Below are 19,028 nucleotides of genomic sequence, written 5' to 3' on the forward strand. Positions count from 1 at the left end.
GGGAGAAGTATAGTTAAATCACAGATATGATGATTTTTCCTAAAGCCATTTTGGTGAAATAAGAAATGAGTTAGCTAGTGGAGTCATTCAAATGTAAGTACTGAGCTGTTAAATATAGCTAGAATTGTTCCAAAACTATTCCTGTCTCTAGTTAAGCTTTATATCTAAAAAAATTGATGTTACACAAGAAATTAAAAATGTTACATGTCCAGATTAAACTTAGATATTCAAATAAATGGGTCTGTAAATTGCATGCTGGCAAGGAGGCAAATGTTTGATAAAATGCATAGTCGGTATTTCATCCTGATGTGAAATTGAAAGTATGACAAAATCTTAGTATCTGATATTCAATAGGTGTATCAGGTTGAGCAGACCAACTTTTCTTAGAAAAGTGCCAATGTCATTTCAACACCATGTCATCAAAATTGTAACAATCACAGCAGGAAAATAAGTAGCCAATAGGAAGCTGATAATTATAGTGCAAAGTCAAGCAGACCCCACAGAGTGATAGGAAAAGCCATTTCTCCCAAGTTATGAATGTGAAAGACTTTGTTGTAATTTATTTTAACTTATTAAACTTCCTTCTTCATAATTTAATTTAAACTTAGCAGTTGCCCATTGGGGATCTCCTTTCTCACTGAATGGAGTTCACCAATTGAAGATGCCCTAAAGAGCTGAAGTAATTATTATACTTGGTCCATCCCAAGCAAGAGACACAGGTTATTAGAGAAATGGCAGTCTCTGTGTCAGATGTCTGCTATCAAATCAAATAATATAATCAGTACTGTGCTCATGAACTCCTAATGACTTTCTGTACTTCAAAAAGTTATACAGAAGGGCAGGTTGAAGGGAGAGGCGGTTGTGAGCACAGGTGTTTTGTGAGGGTGCAGAGCTCTTGGCTATCAGGCCCTAGTGGGTTGTGGATTTCTTATGAATGGAGACCATCATGTTCCTATCACCAGTGGTAAGCACAGTGCCTGACACCTAGTAGGTCTCCGTTACATATTTTCCAAACTGAATTAAAAATAAAAGTGCTAAGTCCCAATTATGCATTGGCTATAATACAGATGCTGATAATGTATCTGTTCTGGGCCATCTTTTCCTCCAAAGAATCGAGCAGAATCTCTGAATACTTAATATTGGCCATCTCAGCATTGAGTTTGCTCATAGTCAGCCTCTTTCTTGGGATTCTTGCCCTATGTCTATATTTAGTTTTGCTCTTACATCTATATGCTAATTACAATGCCACTGATGTCTGAAAAATTTGCCCACGTGTTCCCAGTCATCACTTCATGTCTCATGGAGTGATGGGACAACCTGATGGGAAGGAGAAACTGAACTGACTACAGATCATCATACAGCTGTGATTCTCAAAGTGTGGTCCCTGGGGCAGCAGCATCAGCATTGCCTGGGAGCTTATAAGACATGCAAAAAGCATTTCTGAGCCAGAAGCTGTCAGCAATCTGTTCTTACCATCCCCCATGGTGATCTTGATACAGGTTCAAATCTGAGACTCATGTCTCTACATAAGGGAAAGGATAAGGGCTGTGTGTGTGTGGGCGGGGGGGCGTGTGCTTGTACAGAGGGAAATCTAAAGAGAACAGAGGATGGAATTCTGGCAAATGTAGACAGGGGCACATACCTCTCAGAAACCAGGAGGAAGAACAGATAGAAAAAAAAAAAAAGAACCAGAAAAGAAGAGCATCTCCACAACTAAGAGAAGACTTGGAAGAGAGGAAGAGGTAGAGATGTCAGTCAAATCTGGCCGGAGAAGGGCCAGTGGCATGGGTATACAGCAGTAAGCTTCCAGGGGGCAGAGGCAATGGAAATGGGCTGAGGACAAGCTCAAGTTGCTGAACGCTGAGTGGGGAGGAGGAGGGGGAAGCAGGCAGCAAAGGCCCCCGTGTCAGGAAGATTTGCAGCCATGGAAGAGATGCAACTCGCTGGCTGGCTGAAGAGGAAGAAGGGGTAAGGGAAAGCTTTTTGGGATGAAGGAAGTGAACAGTTCATCACTCAGAAAAGGGGCAGTGGCTGTAGCAGGTGGGAAGGGAGAGAATCAAGCACAGAGATGTGAAGGAGACAAAGGTCATTTATTTGTTGAGCTAAGAGGGAAAGAGAGGATTCTGTTTTTCCACAAACATTTGTTGAGAACCTGTAATGAATTGCCTGGCACTGTCCTCAGTGTAACGAATAAAACAGACAAAATGCTTGTTCACCTGGAGTTTACATTCTAGGGAGCCAAAACGAAAAACAAGGCAATGTCTATGTCATTTGTCAGGTGCTCACAAATGCCACGAAGACAAGAGTGAGGTAAGGAGAATCAGAGAGACAAGGAGGGAGCGTAGTTTAGGATAAGGTCACTTCCCTAGTAGGCTGATGTTAAGCAAAGATATTAGGGACGTGAGGGATAGGGCTGCACAAGTAATTGCTCAGAGATGCTGGTCTAGAGAGGCTGTCAAGGGCACAGTGTCCCTGCAGAAGTCATTCCCTGCATTCTAGGAAGAGCAAGGAGGCCAGCTGCTTGGAGTGGACCAAGTGAGGAAAAGATGGTGGGAAAATGGAAGACTTTATCCTGAGAAGCCTTGAAGGCCACAGTCTGAACTTCACACTCAGTAAGATGGGGAGCAGTGAAAAGTTCTGCATGGGGGGTATTCTGAGTTACATTTTTTTAAAAAAGATTACTTTGGCTTCTATATGGAAAACAAGTCCTACAAAAGATAAGAGCAGAAGTGGAGAGAATATCTAAGAGGCTACTCCAGTAATCCAGGTGGGAGCTGACAGAGGTAGAGGCGGGGCTGGCAAGAAGGGACCAGATTCTGGACATATGGCAAAGGACGTGCTTTGGGATTTGCTGATGGAGCAGGTGGAGGTCTGAGAGAAAGGCAGAGTTCTAGGATGAGTAAAATTGACAGTCTGGAGAAGGGCAGAAAGCAGATGAATTAAAATAATAGTAATAATAGTAACTGTTAGCTTTTATTGAGTATTTCCTATTTATCAAGTGTTGCACTAAGTCCGTTATCTGTACCACGTCATTTACTCCTATGGACAAGCCCAATTAAAATTAAGAGGTGGAGGCTAAGTGAGGGTAAGCAGCTTGCCTGTCATGGAGTGAGGGCCGTTGGGGACCGGGCCCCATGCCATCTGGCTGCAGAGCATACACCCTTAATCCTCCGTGAGATACATCCTCTATTTTCTCCCCAGAGTGCAGAAAGGGAGGGTGGGGAAGGAAGGCCAAAACTGGCAGTTCAAAAAGAATATTGAAGGATTCACTGAAAAACATGCATCCAAGATTTAAATAAATAATAATAAGACACCTGTTGCCGGTGCTTTCCTTAGGGGAGTTGTTATGGTTTGGGGCTCAGCCTCCTGTGGCTGTTTCTGCCAAGGCTGTTTCTGCAATCTTCCTGGGCCTCTTCAAAAGTGATGTCAGTTACAGAGGGTCCCCAGTACTAAGTGATCCCTTCAGCTGCCACACGGGTGTGGAACACATTCCTGACCTCCAGTCCTCTGAGATAAACATCCCCTCGAACTTGTTTAGCAGAAACACTGACCTGAAATCGAGAAGGCCAGTGAGATGGAAGTTGAATCATGATGTATTTATTAAGCCGAGCACTGGGTTTGACACTCAGAGGAACATCAGATTAATTCAAGACACATTTCTTGCCCTTAAGGGGCTTACAGCACTGATTTGGCTTATGGACCACCCAACGACCATGAGGATGGAGAAACCAAATCTCCACCTTGGGCTCATTGTGCTGCACGATGTGACAGGCCAGGAGATTGAAAGGGCCTTGAAGCACGTGGAATGCATGCACGGCCCACAGCTCCTCAGCCTGTGTGCATGAACTCCACGAGCAGCCTGGCTGCAGATTGAAGGTGGCTGTTTGTGCATAAACGTTGTCATTTCACTGAGACTGCTATTTCATCTTTGAACCTTGGCTTCAAAGGAACACTGACCTTATTCCTGTAGCTTGCCTTTCTTTGAAGCCTATGGCTTTGCATTGCAGATTAAAGTGAAGATATTCATCAAGGGACGGATCTGGCCAACTGCTCCCCAAACTCAACCCAAAACAAAGCCTTGAAAGACTCCAATCACAGTTGCAGTGGAGTGGGCCAAAGATGAAGGCTTGGAGCCATGATCTCTCAGACCCTGTAAGGCAGCTCTGGGAATGACATAGTGCATCCCTTTGAGCTCCGGGCAACTTTACCCCAAGAGTCCATATATCTCAGCAGAGAGGGGTGAGTTAATGCAATATTCTCAACCTGTCCTATTCATTTTATTTAAAGCAGGCATTGTTATAAATGAGGCCAACATGAACATTCACTGGTGTTTTTGAATTATATTCTTCAAAAGATGTGTTAGACAGAACCATCTGAAACTTGGTGGATGATTCTGTCAGTTTTCTTTTCTACTACTTTCCTTTGTTCACCCATTTGAAAAGAAATTGTCTTATTTTTCCCCCTGGGTTCTCCCATCTTGGCTCTAAGAAAACAGACTTCACACATTGCCTTCTCTGTTCTTTATTTTTTTCTTTTCCCTATTAAGGTGGCAAGAGGAGTAAAGTGAGAAACTTCAACTGGGAGGTAAAAAAATAATAAGCAAATAATTCTTTAATTATAAGGCCTTATAGAGAGAACCAAGGGAGATACCTCCCACCTCAAAGGAAGAAAAATTGATGATAGATGACTATCAAAGGATAAATGATCATATCTTTCAATGTGACTTTTCTGCAGATCTTCAGCTGTGATCAGATAAGCAGAGTGAGTTCTGTCTGTGATGAAGCAGGAAATCAATCCAGAGGAGGGAAGGGAAAGATTGTCAGGTTGCCTACATGTAAATCAACTGCTTCTGATAGCATATACACTAAAGGGCTTAAGAAATTAGTGATCCTTATTGAGACATAGGCTAATTTTCAGGTACCTTTTGTAGTTATTCATCTTTAAAATAAGACCAAAGGATAATTCTGGTCATTGTAGGACAATTCATGTAACTTGCATTTTAGCTTAAATCACAAATAATTGTTTTCCATTAAGAAATGCATGAGGCACAATGAGATACCACCTTACACCAGTTAGAATGGCAGAAATTAACAAGACAGGAAACAACAAGTGTTGGCAAGGATGTGGAGAAAGGGGAACCCTCTTACACTGTTGGCGGGAATGCAAGCTGGTACTTTGGAAAACAGTATGGAGGTTCCTCAAGATGTTAAAAATAGAGCTACCCTATGACCCAGCAATTGTACTACTAGGTATTTACCCCAAAGATACAGATGAAGTGAAAAGAAGGGGTAATGCACCCCAATGTTCATAGCAGCAATGTCCACAATAGCCAAACTGTGGAAAGAGCCAAGATGCCCTTCAACAGATGAATGAATAAAGACGTGGTTTATATATACAATGGAATATTACTCAGCCATCAGAAAGGATGAATACCCACCATTTGCTTCGACATGGATAGAACTGGAGGGGATTATGCTAAGTGAAATAAGTCAACCAGAGAAAGATAATTATATGGTTTCACTCATATGTAGAACATAAGGAATAGCTTGGAGGACCATAGGGGAAGGGAGGGAAAACTGAATGGGAAAAAATCAGAGAGGGAAACAAACCATGAGAGACTCTGGACTCTGGGAAACAAACTGAGGGTTTCAGAGGGGAGGGGGTTAGGGGGATGGGGTAGCCAGGTGATGGGTATTAAGGAGGACACATGTTGTGATGAGCACTGGGTATTATATGCAACTAATGAATCACTGAACACTACATCAAAAACTAATGATAGTGGCTAACTGAACATGATAATAAAAAAAAGAAATGCATGAAGTTTGGGGTGCCTGGGTGGCTCAGTCAGTTAAGTGCCTGCCTTCAGTCTGGTCATGGTCCCAGGGTTATGGGATCAAGCCCTGAGTTGGGCTCCTTGCTCAGTAGGGGCATCTGCTTCTCCCTCTGTCCCTCCTGCTGCTCGTGCTCTCTCTCTCAAATAAATAAATAAAATCTTAAAAAAAAAGAAATGAGTGAATTTCAAGAAGATCATCAATAATGGCTTTGTGATAAGCCAAGTGCTTCAAGACCAGTCTTTTTCATACAACCAGACAATTCATGTGGGCACAGATACAGCTCTATTTCTAGCTTCAGTTTTAAAAGGTTGAAAGATATTTGCTTATCCATATCCATATCCTTTAATTTACCAACTCCTTCTCCCACAAATCTGGGTGTGGTCATATGCTTAGTTTTGGCCAAAGGATTATAAGCAAGGTGGTAAGTGTCACGTCCAGGCTGATGTTCCCCTGTTCTCTGCCACGGGGATCCCGGAGTCTAAAGTAGCCTGAATCACTGCTCCTATGGACGATAGCTGTGTAGAGAGTTATCTGATTTGTATTAGACTTGGTATGAGCAAGAAATAAAACTTGGTTCTGTTAAGCCATAGAGAGTTTCAGGGTTTATTTGTTATGGTGGCATAACTTTGCTTATCCTTACTAATCCAGGGCTTTGGAGGACACTAGTCTTACCTCACTTCCATTGTAAGACTCTTTCCTACTGCATCCCGGAGTTGTGGTCCAAACACTTCTCATCCGAGAACTAAACACCTCAATAATAGTAGCAAATAATGGTAGCAAGCAATTATATGATGCTTACTAAATAATTGTTTTCAGACATAATTTTAAGTATTTTATGTATCTTAATTTACCTAATTCTCACAAAAGCATGAGCTCATCAACATTATTTTCCTCATTTTATAGCTGGATGAACCGAAGCACCGAGAAGTCACTTGCCCAGAGTTGAACAGACAAGTTAAATCACTTGCCTATGGTCACAGAGCTAGTAAACAGGATTCCAGTTTACTTTCAGTTTCTGCCCTTAACCATTGCACCACATGGCCTTCCTAGATTGGATTTTTATTTCCTTTTCACACAGACTATTCAACAAGGGACAGAATCATAAAACTCCAAAGACAAGGTTGGAAGAGACTTTGGAGAACCATCAAATTACTGCATTTTACATGGAGGGAAAAAATCACTCTGCAAGCCATTTTCCTGCTTTAGTGAAAAGGAAAGGTCTGTCTCAGGGGTTTTCAAACCAGTGTCCTGGGCGGCACTAGGACTCAGGAGAAAGACCTGAGGGGCTGTCAATACGGAGGTAGGGGTACACACTACTTCAACCAGCCCAGCCCTGTTCTAATCTGTCTTATATAGTAGACTTCTGGGTAAAATTTGTACGTGAGTAAAGTATTCTGCTGTTTTAATAAAATTGGGAAATGGATTTCCCCATGCTTCTACTGAAATAGTAGGCTTGGAAGATGGCAGTAAACAGTGGAAGCCTTCCCACTAGTTGGGAGGTGGGGTGGAACACATGGATTCCATGGCCCAGTGACCAGTCCTGGGGCTGGGAGAATTTACTACTTCCATAAATGCACTCACGAGATTGCCTGGAGGCAAGAACTGCCTTATTCATCATTGTATCTCCACTGTGATATGTAGTAGAAGCCCTATAAACTATATCTAAAAGATAGGAGGCTAGTTCCAAAAGGCTTTGCTGAAACAATTTTTCAAAAAGAAGATTAAGCTCATTTGGGTTGAGCAAAGTAGCACACCAATGTAAAAAAAAAAAATGGAAATGGAAAGTTATTGTGTATGTTTTGTCCACATATCCTCAAATAGGCAGTGGTGGCCAATCCCTCCCCAAACCCTACTTTGTTCCCAGGGAAACACAAGTGATGGTCCCAAGCAAGCACAGGCAAACACATACAACTGTTTGCTTCATTTTAACACAACTGATTATACAAAATTATCCAGATTTGCTGATCACATTAAGAGGTGAATTAGAAAGTTTTCTTTGCTTTAAAAAAAAAATTCTTTGTGTGTGTGTTGGCAGCAGTTTTAGTACATTTTTGTACTATGTATGATCATATATCATGTACAAATTGGGTTTATACAAATTGATTTACAAATTGGGTTATATTAAGACAAAGGTGTGTATCTGAGAAGGGGGCAGATTGATGAGGCAGAAGGAAGGTAGAGAGAAGTCTAAGAAAGGATTTATGGGAGTTGTCCCCCCCTGCAGACCCTCTTACCTTGCGTGGTACCATCCAGTCCCATGATAAATTTCATTGATCTGATGATTTGCTCAGCTATTGGGGGGCTCATGGATGTAGCATAAACAGCACTATGTGAGTGAACTCTTAAATAATCCACAAGGTCCTTTAATAAAAGAGGAAACCATAAAAGAAAGCAGATAAGTCTTAGTGTTGGTTGTGAGAATTATATTTAGTCCCCTCTTCATCCACCATAGCACAAGACATTAGATTCTCGAATGTGGTCTGATTTTCAAGGGGCATCCCCAAACTGTTTATTTTTTCTATCTTTTCTTCTTAGTCTCTCCTTTATAAACCTACAAGGTATACAAAGGTGGGATGCTGAGAATTTGGAGTTGAGGTCTGTAAGGCAAAACCATATGTATAATGGAAAAATGATTTCCCAAACATTTGTTGAATACCTAGCATGCACAGGCATTGGCTTAGTATTTAGGAGTATCCAGGAATACAGGATGTGGTTCTTGCCCTTGAGAGTATAACATTAGATTGAGCCTATGGAAAAGTAATGGGAGGAAAAGTAACAGGATACGCAGACCAGTATATGCAAAAGGGCTATAAGACTGCCGAGGAAAGAGAGGGATATTACTAGCTGGAGGAGACAGGAAAGACTTCAGTGAGGAAGTGGAATTCTCTTCAAGAATGAAGACAGATAAAGAAGAAAAGAAAACTTGGGGTAGGGGTAGGAAGTGGCAGAAGGGAGAGGTGGGAAATTTAACCAGAGTGTAGGTTAGGACCTGATAAACTTTGGTTATGCCTTGGACAGTAGAGAACTATTGGAATTTTTGTGCAGAACTATTTGGGGTGCTGACTCACTGGAGTCTGCTGGTCTTCAGTGGTAGGAATGATTCTTCACTTGTATGCCTGACTCCCAAGGCCTAATATAAGGTGCCAGGTAAGCCCACTGAAAGCCTTAAGACATTCTAATAACCCAATGCCACAGTGGGGAGGGCTGCACTAGAGGTGCTCAGCTGTCTATTGGCTGACCAGACCATCCATTGGCCCACCTGTTCTCGCTCATGGCTTGGGACCCTCAGGATGCTCTGCAGAAAAGCTAATGGACTAATGATAGCTCTCTGAATTAGCAGTGAGTCTACAAAGGATCAGCCACCTTTTCTTCAAGAATGAGGAGACAGTTTAGAATCCCACTGAGGTGTCTTCTCTGATCATTCCGTGGTAAAGGTGATTGGGAGGCTTTGGGCAGGCCCATCTCCTCCTAAACCCCCTTCATTGGCTACCTTCAAGCTTGGGACTGTGCCCACCTTTCACTTTTCCTTGTCTCTTGGGGAATGGATGGCATGGTTGTTCACAAGCATTTTAAACATTCTTAGCTCATCTTCCTCAGTAAAGTGAATGGCCTGTCTCAGAGGTGGTTGGTGATGTGATGCATCTACCTGGCCCATGGGGGACCTGGCAGCTCCATTCTGTCCCTCCTGCCTCCTTCAATGTGACCTTCATTCTAAATTCCCCCTTCCATGCATCCTTCTTCCCCAATTTCCTTTCTCCCTATTGTCTTTCATTTCACACTCTTCATTTCTTTCATTTCTTCCTTTTCTTCTACTCTGATTCCCTTTCCCTCTTTTGTTTCAAATTCTTCATTTAAATCTTTTTTTCTCTCCATTCCTAAGTATTTCCTTCTCCCTTCCCCTTCCCTTCCCCTCCCCCCCTTCCTTATCCTTTCCTTTTTCTCTTCTCTCCCTACTCTTGGGCCTTCTTCCCTGCTTTCATTTTTCCTTCCAGCATGTTTGTACAAGGACTTGCTCCAGGCTCCGTTCTAGATGTGGAAGTCAAAGAAGAGAAGGAGGATGGAAAGGCTAGTCCCTGGCAGCCATCATCCACTTACATTAAAATTAAAATTAAGTTTCTATCTATTCTTTTGTTTAGTGAATCTCATATAAGCAGTTGGGTAGGTTTTCACTATATTGGAAGAGTATATGCATGATGATGGCCTGACTTAAGGCACTGGCCACACAGTATTTGAAAAGTTCACTCTGGAGGATGGGGAAGGGAGGAGCACCTAAAGAGAGAGAGTCATTTTCCAGAGTAGCTGCAGCCAGGCTGTTCACAGCTCTATGTTCAGTGCTGCTCCATGAGCAGCAACAAGGGTTTTCTTTGTTTGTTGAGAGTTGGTACCTCCTGACAATGCTGGGGAAGCCAAGTGGGAGAGAGTAGGTAGGACGCAGGCAACAGGATAATGGGGGCTCTTGTGGACTAGGGCTGGAAAAGGGCTGTTTCAAGGAGGTGATCTGGCCTTGAAGGGTGGGGGGATTTGGGCAGATGCAGAGGAAGGGGGAGGCATGAACCTGTGCTAAGATTAGGAATGAGGACAGAATCTTATCATCAAAGAATAGAGGAATCAGTTGGGAGTAGAGGGAGAAGCTATTGCTTCCAAGACAAGGTTATCCCCGTGAAGGGAAGTGTGACCGAGAATATACAGGACAAGCTCTGGAACTGGACTGCTTGGGTTCAAGTCCTGGCTCTCCCACTTACTGATATGTGACCACTGGCAAGTTACTAAACCTCTCTGTGCTCTACTTTACTTCTCTGAAAGATGAGATAATGGTAATACTAACTTCAGGGTCATTATGAAAATTAAATGAGTTAATATATATATAGTGTCTAGAAAAGTGTCTGGTACCTAGCGAACACCCAATGAGATTGGCAGTTATTGTTAATGGATTGTCAATTTGGAGACTCTTAGAGCTGGGAGCATGGGTTAGGACCAAAATACAAAAACTCCTTGAAGTGTCTCTATCCCAGACCCCTCATTTGGCAGAGGGTGATGTTCTAAAGTTAGGGAACTACACATTGGTACCCCCAGGGAGCAAACCAAAAGTTTTCAGCCCAGCTCTTCCTCCAGCCTTATTGGGGTAGTAAAGGTAGGAGGGAAAATAAAGGAAAAGAGAAGCATTTTAAAGAAAAGAGTACCTAGACTTGATGACAGTTGGCATGGCCCCCAAAACATAATAGGGCTCAAAGTTAACACCACAGTTGATATTCCTTGGCCACTTGAGGCTCCATTTTAAGAACTTTACATGGATTAACTTATTTTACCTTCCCAATCACTCTGAGGTAGGTATTATTTTTATCTCCCTTTTATAGTTGGCATGACTGAGTCACAGAACAGATCAGAAAATTATCCAACCAAAACATGGTTGGATAACAAGGATTTGGACCCAAAGAGCATGACTCTGGAGTCCCTATCCTTAGCACCACACTATATATAATTCTATTCCAGACTGGAGACCTGGCTAGCCACGTGGTGATGGGGGAAGGCTAGCCCAAAGCCGAACTCCTTCATTTCCACTCCACCTGTGGTGCTTTCCCTAGTTCACAGATTGCTCATTTTTGGGGTGGGGAGGAGGGGTGAATCCCCAATATACTCAAGTGTTAACAGTACTAAACTACAGACTGAATTGCATCAGTCTCAAAATGCTTTGGGGCTATTGCTCTTATTTCTCCAAAGTGAGTGAGATCCCCTTGAGAGCAGGGATGGGGTTACACACTCTAAAATCCACAGTGGTGGGTACCTAGTAGGGGCCTGATAAATACTGGTGATCTAATGAAAAGCAGAAGGGTTTTAGGGACTGAGGAAGGATGGTGAGGGTCCCTGAAGTATATAGGGAACTACTAAGCTGCATTCTTAGGAACAAGTATAAAAATATTCTCTTAGTCTTGGGGCATCAATGGCGAAGATCAAAGAAACAAAACCAAGCTTCTTTGGGTTCCTCAAGGGTTCTTGTCAATGTCCCCAACCCGTAATTTTCCTTTCCAAATTGGGAAATTTCATAAAGCCAAGGTTGTGTGCATTCTTAGTTTGAATAAATGCCTCATCAGTGCAGTTATCATTCCCTTTTAACATTAAGACTATGTTGCCCACAATCTTATTTCTTTTAGACTGGGTCCCCTTCCTCTGAGGGTCTGATTTTATGGACACATCTAATTTTCTTGCGTGCTTCAGAAAGTGGGACTCCTTAGGTAACTTCTGCAGAGCATCAAGGAAGGTCTTGATGCCCTGTTTCTGATTCCCTCTTGCATTCTGCCATTGGGCATGGGGAGCCATGAATTAGGAGTTGGCTTTGGTCTCTTCAAGGAAAGTCTGGGTTATGTCTTCCTTCAGAGTGGGTTAAAGGTCTCCTCATACCGAGGTTTCCAAGTCCATTTGTAAGTTCAAAACCCTGATTATTTTCTCTACCCATAGGGCTGGAGTTCAAGGGCAAGGGTGGTTTGCTGAGGAAATCAGACAGGAGGCTCTTAGAATAAACATCTTGGTGTTTATACTGTGACCCCCATTTACTTCAAAGGGCTGTTAAATGCAGCCCGGGGCTGAGCACACAGGGCAGAGCTGGCTCCTGCCAGGGGCCTGCCTTTGTCTGGCGCCCAGGTTTCTGGGGCTAATGCTCACCCCAAACTTGGCTGCCCTGTCTGACTTCCCTCCTCCGGAATTCCAGCCCTGCGACCTGTCAGTCATGAAGGCTACCTTTGCTTCACTCATTTGCAGGTCTCTGCTCAGGCTGGGGAGGCTATGAAAGCCAGTGTTTAGCAGCAGACATACAAGGGCACTCAGGACACATGCCCGAGAAAGACTTGGACTCCCCAAAGCAGGGTCTTTAGTGTTGACCACACCTTCTCAGCAACTGGACTGACAGAAAGTAAAAAATAAACATAAACCTAATTTCATCAGCTCAGGTATCCTTCAAAGAAGCCATTCATGGCATGGAGCTCTGACAGGTGGAGACAAGTAATTATCTCTGACATTTCACCTCAAAGGTCTTGAATAGACAGAATGTTCCAAGTTGGGTTGTTCACAGATCATCTACAGTAGCTCCAAACTCAAAGTGAATAAAATAGCAAAATCTTGCTGGCTCTGGAGAGACCATTTTGTCAGTTTCCCTAAGGAGGGGAGAGAAGGTTGAGGCTGGGGCAGTAAATTCCAATAAGCAGAGATGAATTTATCGGACATTCTGTGACAGCCAGCCTGAGGCCAAGACAAAATCTCTACTCTCTGTGGTACTATCTTAGCAAATCAGTTTTTTTCTCCCCTTGTTTGTTTTCAAACACTTTTCCTTTCGTGACAGATCTGGTCCCTAACGTACATGTTCCTGACCTTGACCAGCTCCAGAAAGACTTCTAGAGCCTCCTAGAAACTGTTACTAGGAATATAGTCCCTCTATTACTAACCCTAACGTTGACATTTAAAAAGAGAGCCAGACAGTTTTATCTTTGTCTAGATTTTTTGACCCAAGTAGTTATTTTCAGATCTCAAGAAAGATCCCCATGAACATAGTAAAATTGAAATTATTAGGGTTTCAGAAAAATGTAAAGTCCTAGTGTGTGTGCGTTAACATTTTTATGGTTCATTTTGTTGCTTTTGTACCCATTATTAGAATCCTGGATGTTTTGCTGTTACTCCCCCCTACCCCCCAGTTGAGGTATACACTCCAAAATATCCAGGAAAAAATATGATGAAACTCTATAAAAACTGTACTCTAATTATTTAAATAGCTAAATATAAAGATCTCTTTCAAATTAAAACTGTTAGCATTTGTCCAATCCTCTGTCCTTTTAGTTAAAAAACATAGTTTAAAACATACTCTAAGTGAAAATTTTTCGCAAAAATAATTCAAAATCCAGGGGAATAAAAACTATGATTTAAATGGAAACTACACATAATTTAAAATTAACATAACTTAAAAAATTGAAGGTACAGATGAGCAGATGCAAAAATTCCATTAACTCTTGGGCTTCTCAGGTTGGAAGGAATCCAGTTTATCTGCGTTTGCCACAGACTCATCAAAACCATTCCAGACAGGTGTGTATTTGACTGATTTTGAAATCGTCAGGGAACGACGCATATAAACACTTTTCACAAGTGGCCTCCAGTCTCTCGCTCACCCTCACGTCTTGAAAACTGCCCTATGTTTTCTAGGTTTTGCATCTTGTTTGAGGGCAGTTAAGTCTCAGAATAGGCTAAGGGACCTCTGCCAAAGACGCTCTAATTCTTGCTGCCATCTAGTGGTAAATTCAGAGACTGCAGTGTAGTATGGAGGGGGCGGAGAATGACAGAGGCTCTGGAAAGGGAGCGGGAGGTTGGGGGGTAGGGATGATGCTGTTCTCTGGATCCAAGCATACAGAGAATGAATATTTTAAAGAGCAAGGAAATGAATAGATCTACACATTTTTCTGCATTGCGACTAATGTAAATAATAACTTTCCATGATTTCCCAGTATCTATCCCAAATGTATACAAGTTACATAGACAAGAACAAATACACTTTTAAAATAGTCCCACTAGCTTGAGGGTAGAGAGTAAGAGAAACCAGAGTGAGCTGGTCCTAACTTCAGGCCAGTCATGAGCTTTTGTTTAAGTGGGTATCTGATGAAGGAACTCCAGGGGGGACATGTGACATCTACCAAATTTGACAACATTTCAAGGATCCGCTCACTTCAGTTTATTCAGGTGCCCTTGGTTCAGGAAACAGAGTTACGCTTGGTTAAAAATTTTGTAGCTCAGAACTGCTGCTAAAGTAATCACAAAACCACAAGCTCACAAAGCAATGTAGCCCGGATAAGGGACCTCCTGAATTTGAGACCCTCCGATCCCTCTGCTTCCACAGTTGGGGAAGGGAACATTTAACCTTTCACCAGATTTAGCTAAATTTTGTAGGATCCTAAGCATTCCCGATGTTTTTAGCATTACCCAGCTAATTCCCACAGGCCAGTGGAGGGAGGATGGAAAACAGTGCTTTGGGCTCAGAAGAAAGTAATGCTTGTTGAAGGGTCAAGACCATTGAAAACCCTGAACATTTTAAGCATTTGTGCATCTCATGGTCACAGTGAAGTCTGTTGTTTTAAATCATAGGCTTTCAATGGCCAGACTGTCTTTTGCTGCAATCCCTGATTTGTCTAACTGGTTTATCAGGAGTCTGAATCTTATTCCTGCTGGTGACAATGAGTAAGGAATTGGGAATTTTGTATAAGCTGTGGATGCCACCTGCATGCACTGGTTTTGGGCCTGGTGTGCCTCCTTGGTTGGAGCCAACATCACTGTCACAAGTCACTCTGGGACAGGTGTAGGCTTGTCTGAGATAGCTATCAGGATTTGGATACAGGCAGACTACTGGCTTCCTTATCCCTCATATCCAGGCTGAATTTTTCACTTTCTCTTTCTCCCTGGACCCTCTCTCCTCTCTTTAATTTCTTTTAAACATTTATTGGTTTATATTGGCAACCCCCTTGGTGATATTGGCTTAACACTACAGGGATAACACTCCATAGTCTGATCCCATCGGATCCGAATTTTAAGTCATGTAGATAAGACATGAGAGGGGCATCTGGCTGGCTCAGTTGGTTCAGCATGCGATTCTTGATCTCGGGGTCATGAGTTTGAGCCCCACACTGGGGGATAAAGATTACTTAAAAAAAGAAATAAATAATAAATAAAATCTTTAAAAAAAGATATTAGAGGGTGGCGCAATTTGACCTATGGCTTATCCAAAATTTGGGAGAGAATTATTTTGCACAGAAAATCTCTTAGAAGGGCATTTCAGATCTTACTACGATTTTGATTAAAACTCTTAAAATCCAGAATTTATTGCACAGGGTCAACCTCATTAATATCTGACCTTTGCCCACTGTTGCTGTTACCTGCTTTATGTTTTTCATGCCACAAAACCCAAACTACTTATAGCTCTGTAACATCCCCTTATCATTTCTGAGGTTTGCTATATATTATCCCCTCTTTTTGAAATATACCCTCCCCCCATCATTTGTCTACAAGGATGATACTTATTCTGAGACTCCTTAGATGCTACCCTGCAGAGTTAACCATCCCTCTCCTTGTATTAAGTCTTTGCCTGGGTACACTGCTGGTGTCATTTTATTATAATGTGATTATACATCATATGCTCTTCTTCATCACTAGAGGGAGAGTTCCTTGCCATTCTGGGCCTACGTGACCGTGGACCCACCGTATCCAGGCTGCCATGATCTACTGAGGTGTGCTGAATTGAGCTGAAGCTCTCAAGGAATCCACAGAAACCCTGCGGACTGTGTCCCCAGAGCATTCAGGTTTTAAATAGACACAGGGAATCCCTGGCTTACCTTCCTTCCAGCTATGTAACCTCCTGCAGCTCCAAAACTTTTGGTGAATGTGCCCATAAACACATCAACATCTCGAGGGTCCAGTCCAAAGAATTCTATAACACCCCGACCGGTTGGGCCCACGGACCCAATACTGTGAGCTTCATCTATGTAGAGGTAAGCCTTGTACTTCTTCTTTAGAGCCACGATCTGGGGCAGATCCACGATGGAACCTTCCATGCTAGGGCATAAGGAGAAATGCTTGTCACTTGTGTATACTTTCCTGGGAAGCCCTGTGACGGTCTCCCTTCCAATCCTTTTTAGACAGCCTTTCCTGACACCAGTCAGTGGTGACAGGGACATGCAATTCCTTTTTTCTTAAGGCATATTTTAGTTGGCTGAGGCAACCTTCTCAATCTTGTAAAGCTAATCTGGCATTATTTTATTTGAAAAAAAATAATTTATGTTCAATAGATTGAAGTGCTTTGAGTTGTTATAGCTAACTCCCAAGTAAACAATTAGCTTACAGCATTGTTGATCAATTTATTTGTAAAATCAGCTAGTGTAACTAGACTGAGCATTTTGGATTCTAGGTATTTTGCTAGTTTTAATGAAATTGATCTACGGTAATCTATCTTTGTCAGCTTGCTGCTGTCTATTGGACCAATTCTATCTGACCTAGACTCAGTGCTTGAATTGCCAAAGAGTAAAGGAAAGAATTAAAAACACACAAAAGAACTTTGCTTAAGACACATAGTATTAAAAAAAGCACAATAGAAAGTTCTTAGGGTCTCCTGTTCAGTGCTCATTGGAAGTCAAGGGTATTTTGAGGCATCTGGTAGTGTCCTCTCTTTCTGTTCCTTTAGGGCAATGGTTCTCGTTCTTGAAGGAGCATCAGAATTCCCTGATTTGTTAAAACACAGATTATGCTCCCCTCCATGACCCTGAGTTTCTGATTTGGCAGGTTTGGGGTGGGCTGAAAATTTGTATTTCTACCAAGCTCCCAGGAGACATCCTACTGCTGGTTGGGGACAACATTTTGAGAACCACTGCCATAGATGAACCCTTTTGTTTTAGCCCTAAGTGCCTAACTTTTCATAGTACTGTAAATTGCAAAAATACTTCAAGTCCTCCAAAAAAGGGAAAAATATGAAGTAAATAAATAACATTCACATTTACATGGCACCTTTGGAACTCAATGGATTTAAAAGGACTTTTGGCTTTAATCAGTTCTCACAACACTTTCTGGGCTGTGTCTACACCACACACAGTTTTGACTGCACTGACAGGCGAATTCTATGAAAACACACAGACTCTCATCCTCACCACACAAAGGAGCTTGTCAAACAACTCAAGCAACCCTTCAATTTAGTTCAAGAACTAATCAATTGATGCAAACAGAAAGTTGAACTTATCCCTTCTTCCTAATTAGTTTATTTATTAAATTTAATGTATTATAAAAATAAACATAAGTGTTAGGTCAATTCAGTCAAAATAGTCCGGCTGGTTGTGCAGTTACCCCAGGCCAAGAAGTGTTGGTTTGGAGGGAGTAGGATGACCATCAAGTGCAGCATTTGTGCTTGTGTCTTCTTTAAGGACTTTATTCTTTAGAGCAGTCACAACAAAACTGAGCAGAAGGTAAAGATTTCCCATTTACTTCCTGCCCCACATACGTGTAAACATCCCCCACCAGGGCAGTCCATTTGTTACAAATGAACCTACACGGACACATCATTGTAACCCAAAGTCCATAGTTAACATGAGGGCTGCCTCTTGGTGTTGTGCATTCTCTGTTTGGACAAATGTATGATAACATGTATCCATCATTATGGTATCTTACATTCTATTTTTTACTGCCCTACAAATCCACTGTTCATTCCTCTCCCCACCCAACCTCTGCAACTACTGATCTTTTCATTGTCTCCATAGTTTTGCCTTTTCCAGAATGCCATATAGTTGGAATCATGCACTATTCAGCCTTTCGGGATTGGTTTCTTTCCACCTAATAATATGCATTTAGGTTTCTTCCATGTCTTTTCATGGCTCGAGGGCTCATTTCTTTTTAGTGCTAAATAGCATTCCATTGTCTGGATGTCCCACATTTTACTTATTCATTCACTGACTGAAGGACATTTTGGTTGCTTCCAAGTTTTGGGAATTATGAATATAGATAGTATAAACATCCATGTGCAGGGTTTTGTGTGGACACAAGTTTTCACAAGTTTGGGTAAATACCAAGGAGCATGATTGCTGGATTGTATGGTAAGAGTATGTTTAACTTTGTAAGAAACCACCAAACTGTCCTCCAAAGTGGCTCTGCTATTTTGCCTTCCCACCACCAATGTATGAGCCTTCCTGTTGCTGCACATCCTCATCAGTCTTCCAGATTCTGGCCTCCTAACAGGTATGTAGTGGTATCTTAATTGCTTTAATTTACATTTCCCTGATGACATAGGATGTGAAGCATCTTTTCCTATGTGTATTTCCATTTCCATATCTTCTTTGGTGGGGTGTCTGCTGAGGTCTTTTCGATCAGGTTGTTTGCTTTCTTACTGTTGAATTTTAAGAGTTCTTTGTATATTTTAGATAATAGTTCTTTATCAGGTGTATCTTTTGCAAATATTTTCTCCCAGTCTGTGGCTTGTCTTCTCATTTTCTTGGGATGATCTTCCACAAAGCACAAGTTGTTAATCTTAATGAAGTCCAGCTTATTGCATTTGTGTTTTTCACAAGGTCATTCTGAATGGCTGGTTTCAGATTTTAATGAAATGAAAACCAAATACACTCATCTTCTCTTACATAAGTCTCTGAGTTAATTCCAGTATTTTTTTAGATTGTTTGTTAACATGGTTTTCATTGA

The 19,028-nt window shown here is 41.9% G+C and overlaps 1 protein-coding gene across 1 annotated transcript in view; it reads right to left on the reverse strand.

The window, feature by feature from the left end:
* Nucleotides 1-19,028, reverse strand: part of SPTLC3 (serine palmitoyltransferase long chain base subunit 3) — a 147,179-nt gene that overhangs the window by 25,942 nt on the left and 102,209 nt on the right. Inside the window, exons 8-9 of the mRNA XM_064572816.1 lie at nucleotides 16,190-16,409; nucleotides 8,069-8,195 (exon numbers count right to left, since the gene is read on the reverse strand). Of these exons, the coding sequence (XP_064428886.1) occupies nucleotides 8,069-8,195; nucleotides 16,190-16,409 (347 nt within the window). The remainder of the gene's footprint in view (nucleotides 1-8,068; nucleotides 8,196-16,189; nucleotides 16,410-19,028) is intronic.

This window comes from Mirounga angustirostris, unplaced genomic scaffold (genome assembly GCF_029215605.1).
Source record: "Mirounga angustirostris isolate CCGP_5_RB_7025 unplaced genomic scaffold, mMirAng1.0.hap1 SCAF_10, whole genome shotgun sequence".
NCBI lineage: Eukaryota > Metazoa > Chordata > Mammalia > Carnivora > Phocidae > Mirounga > Mirounga angustirostris.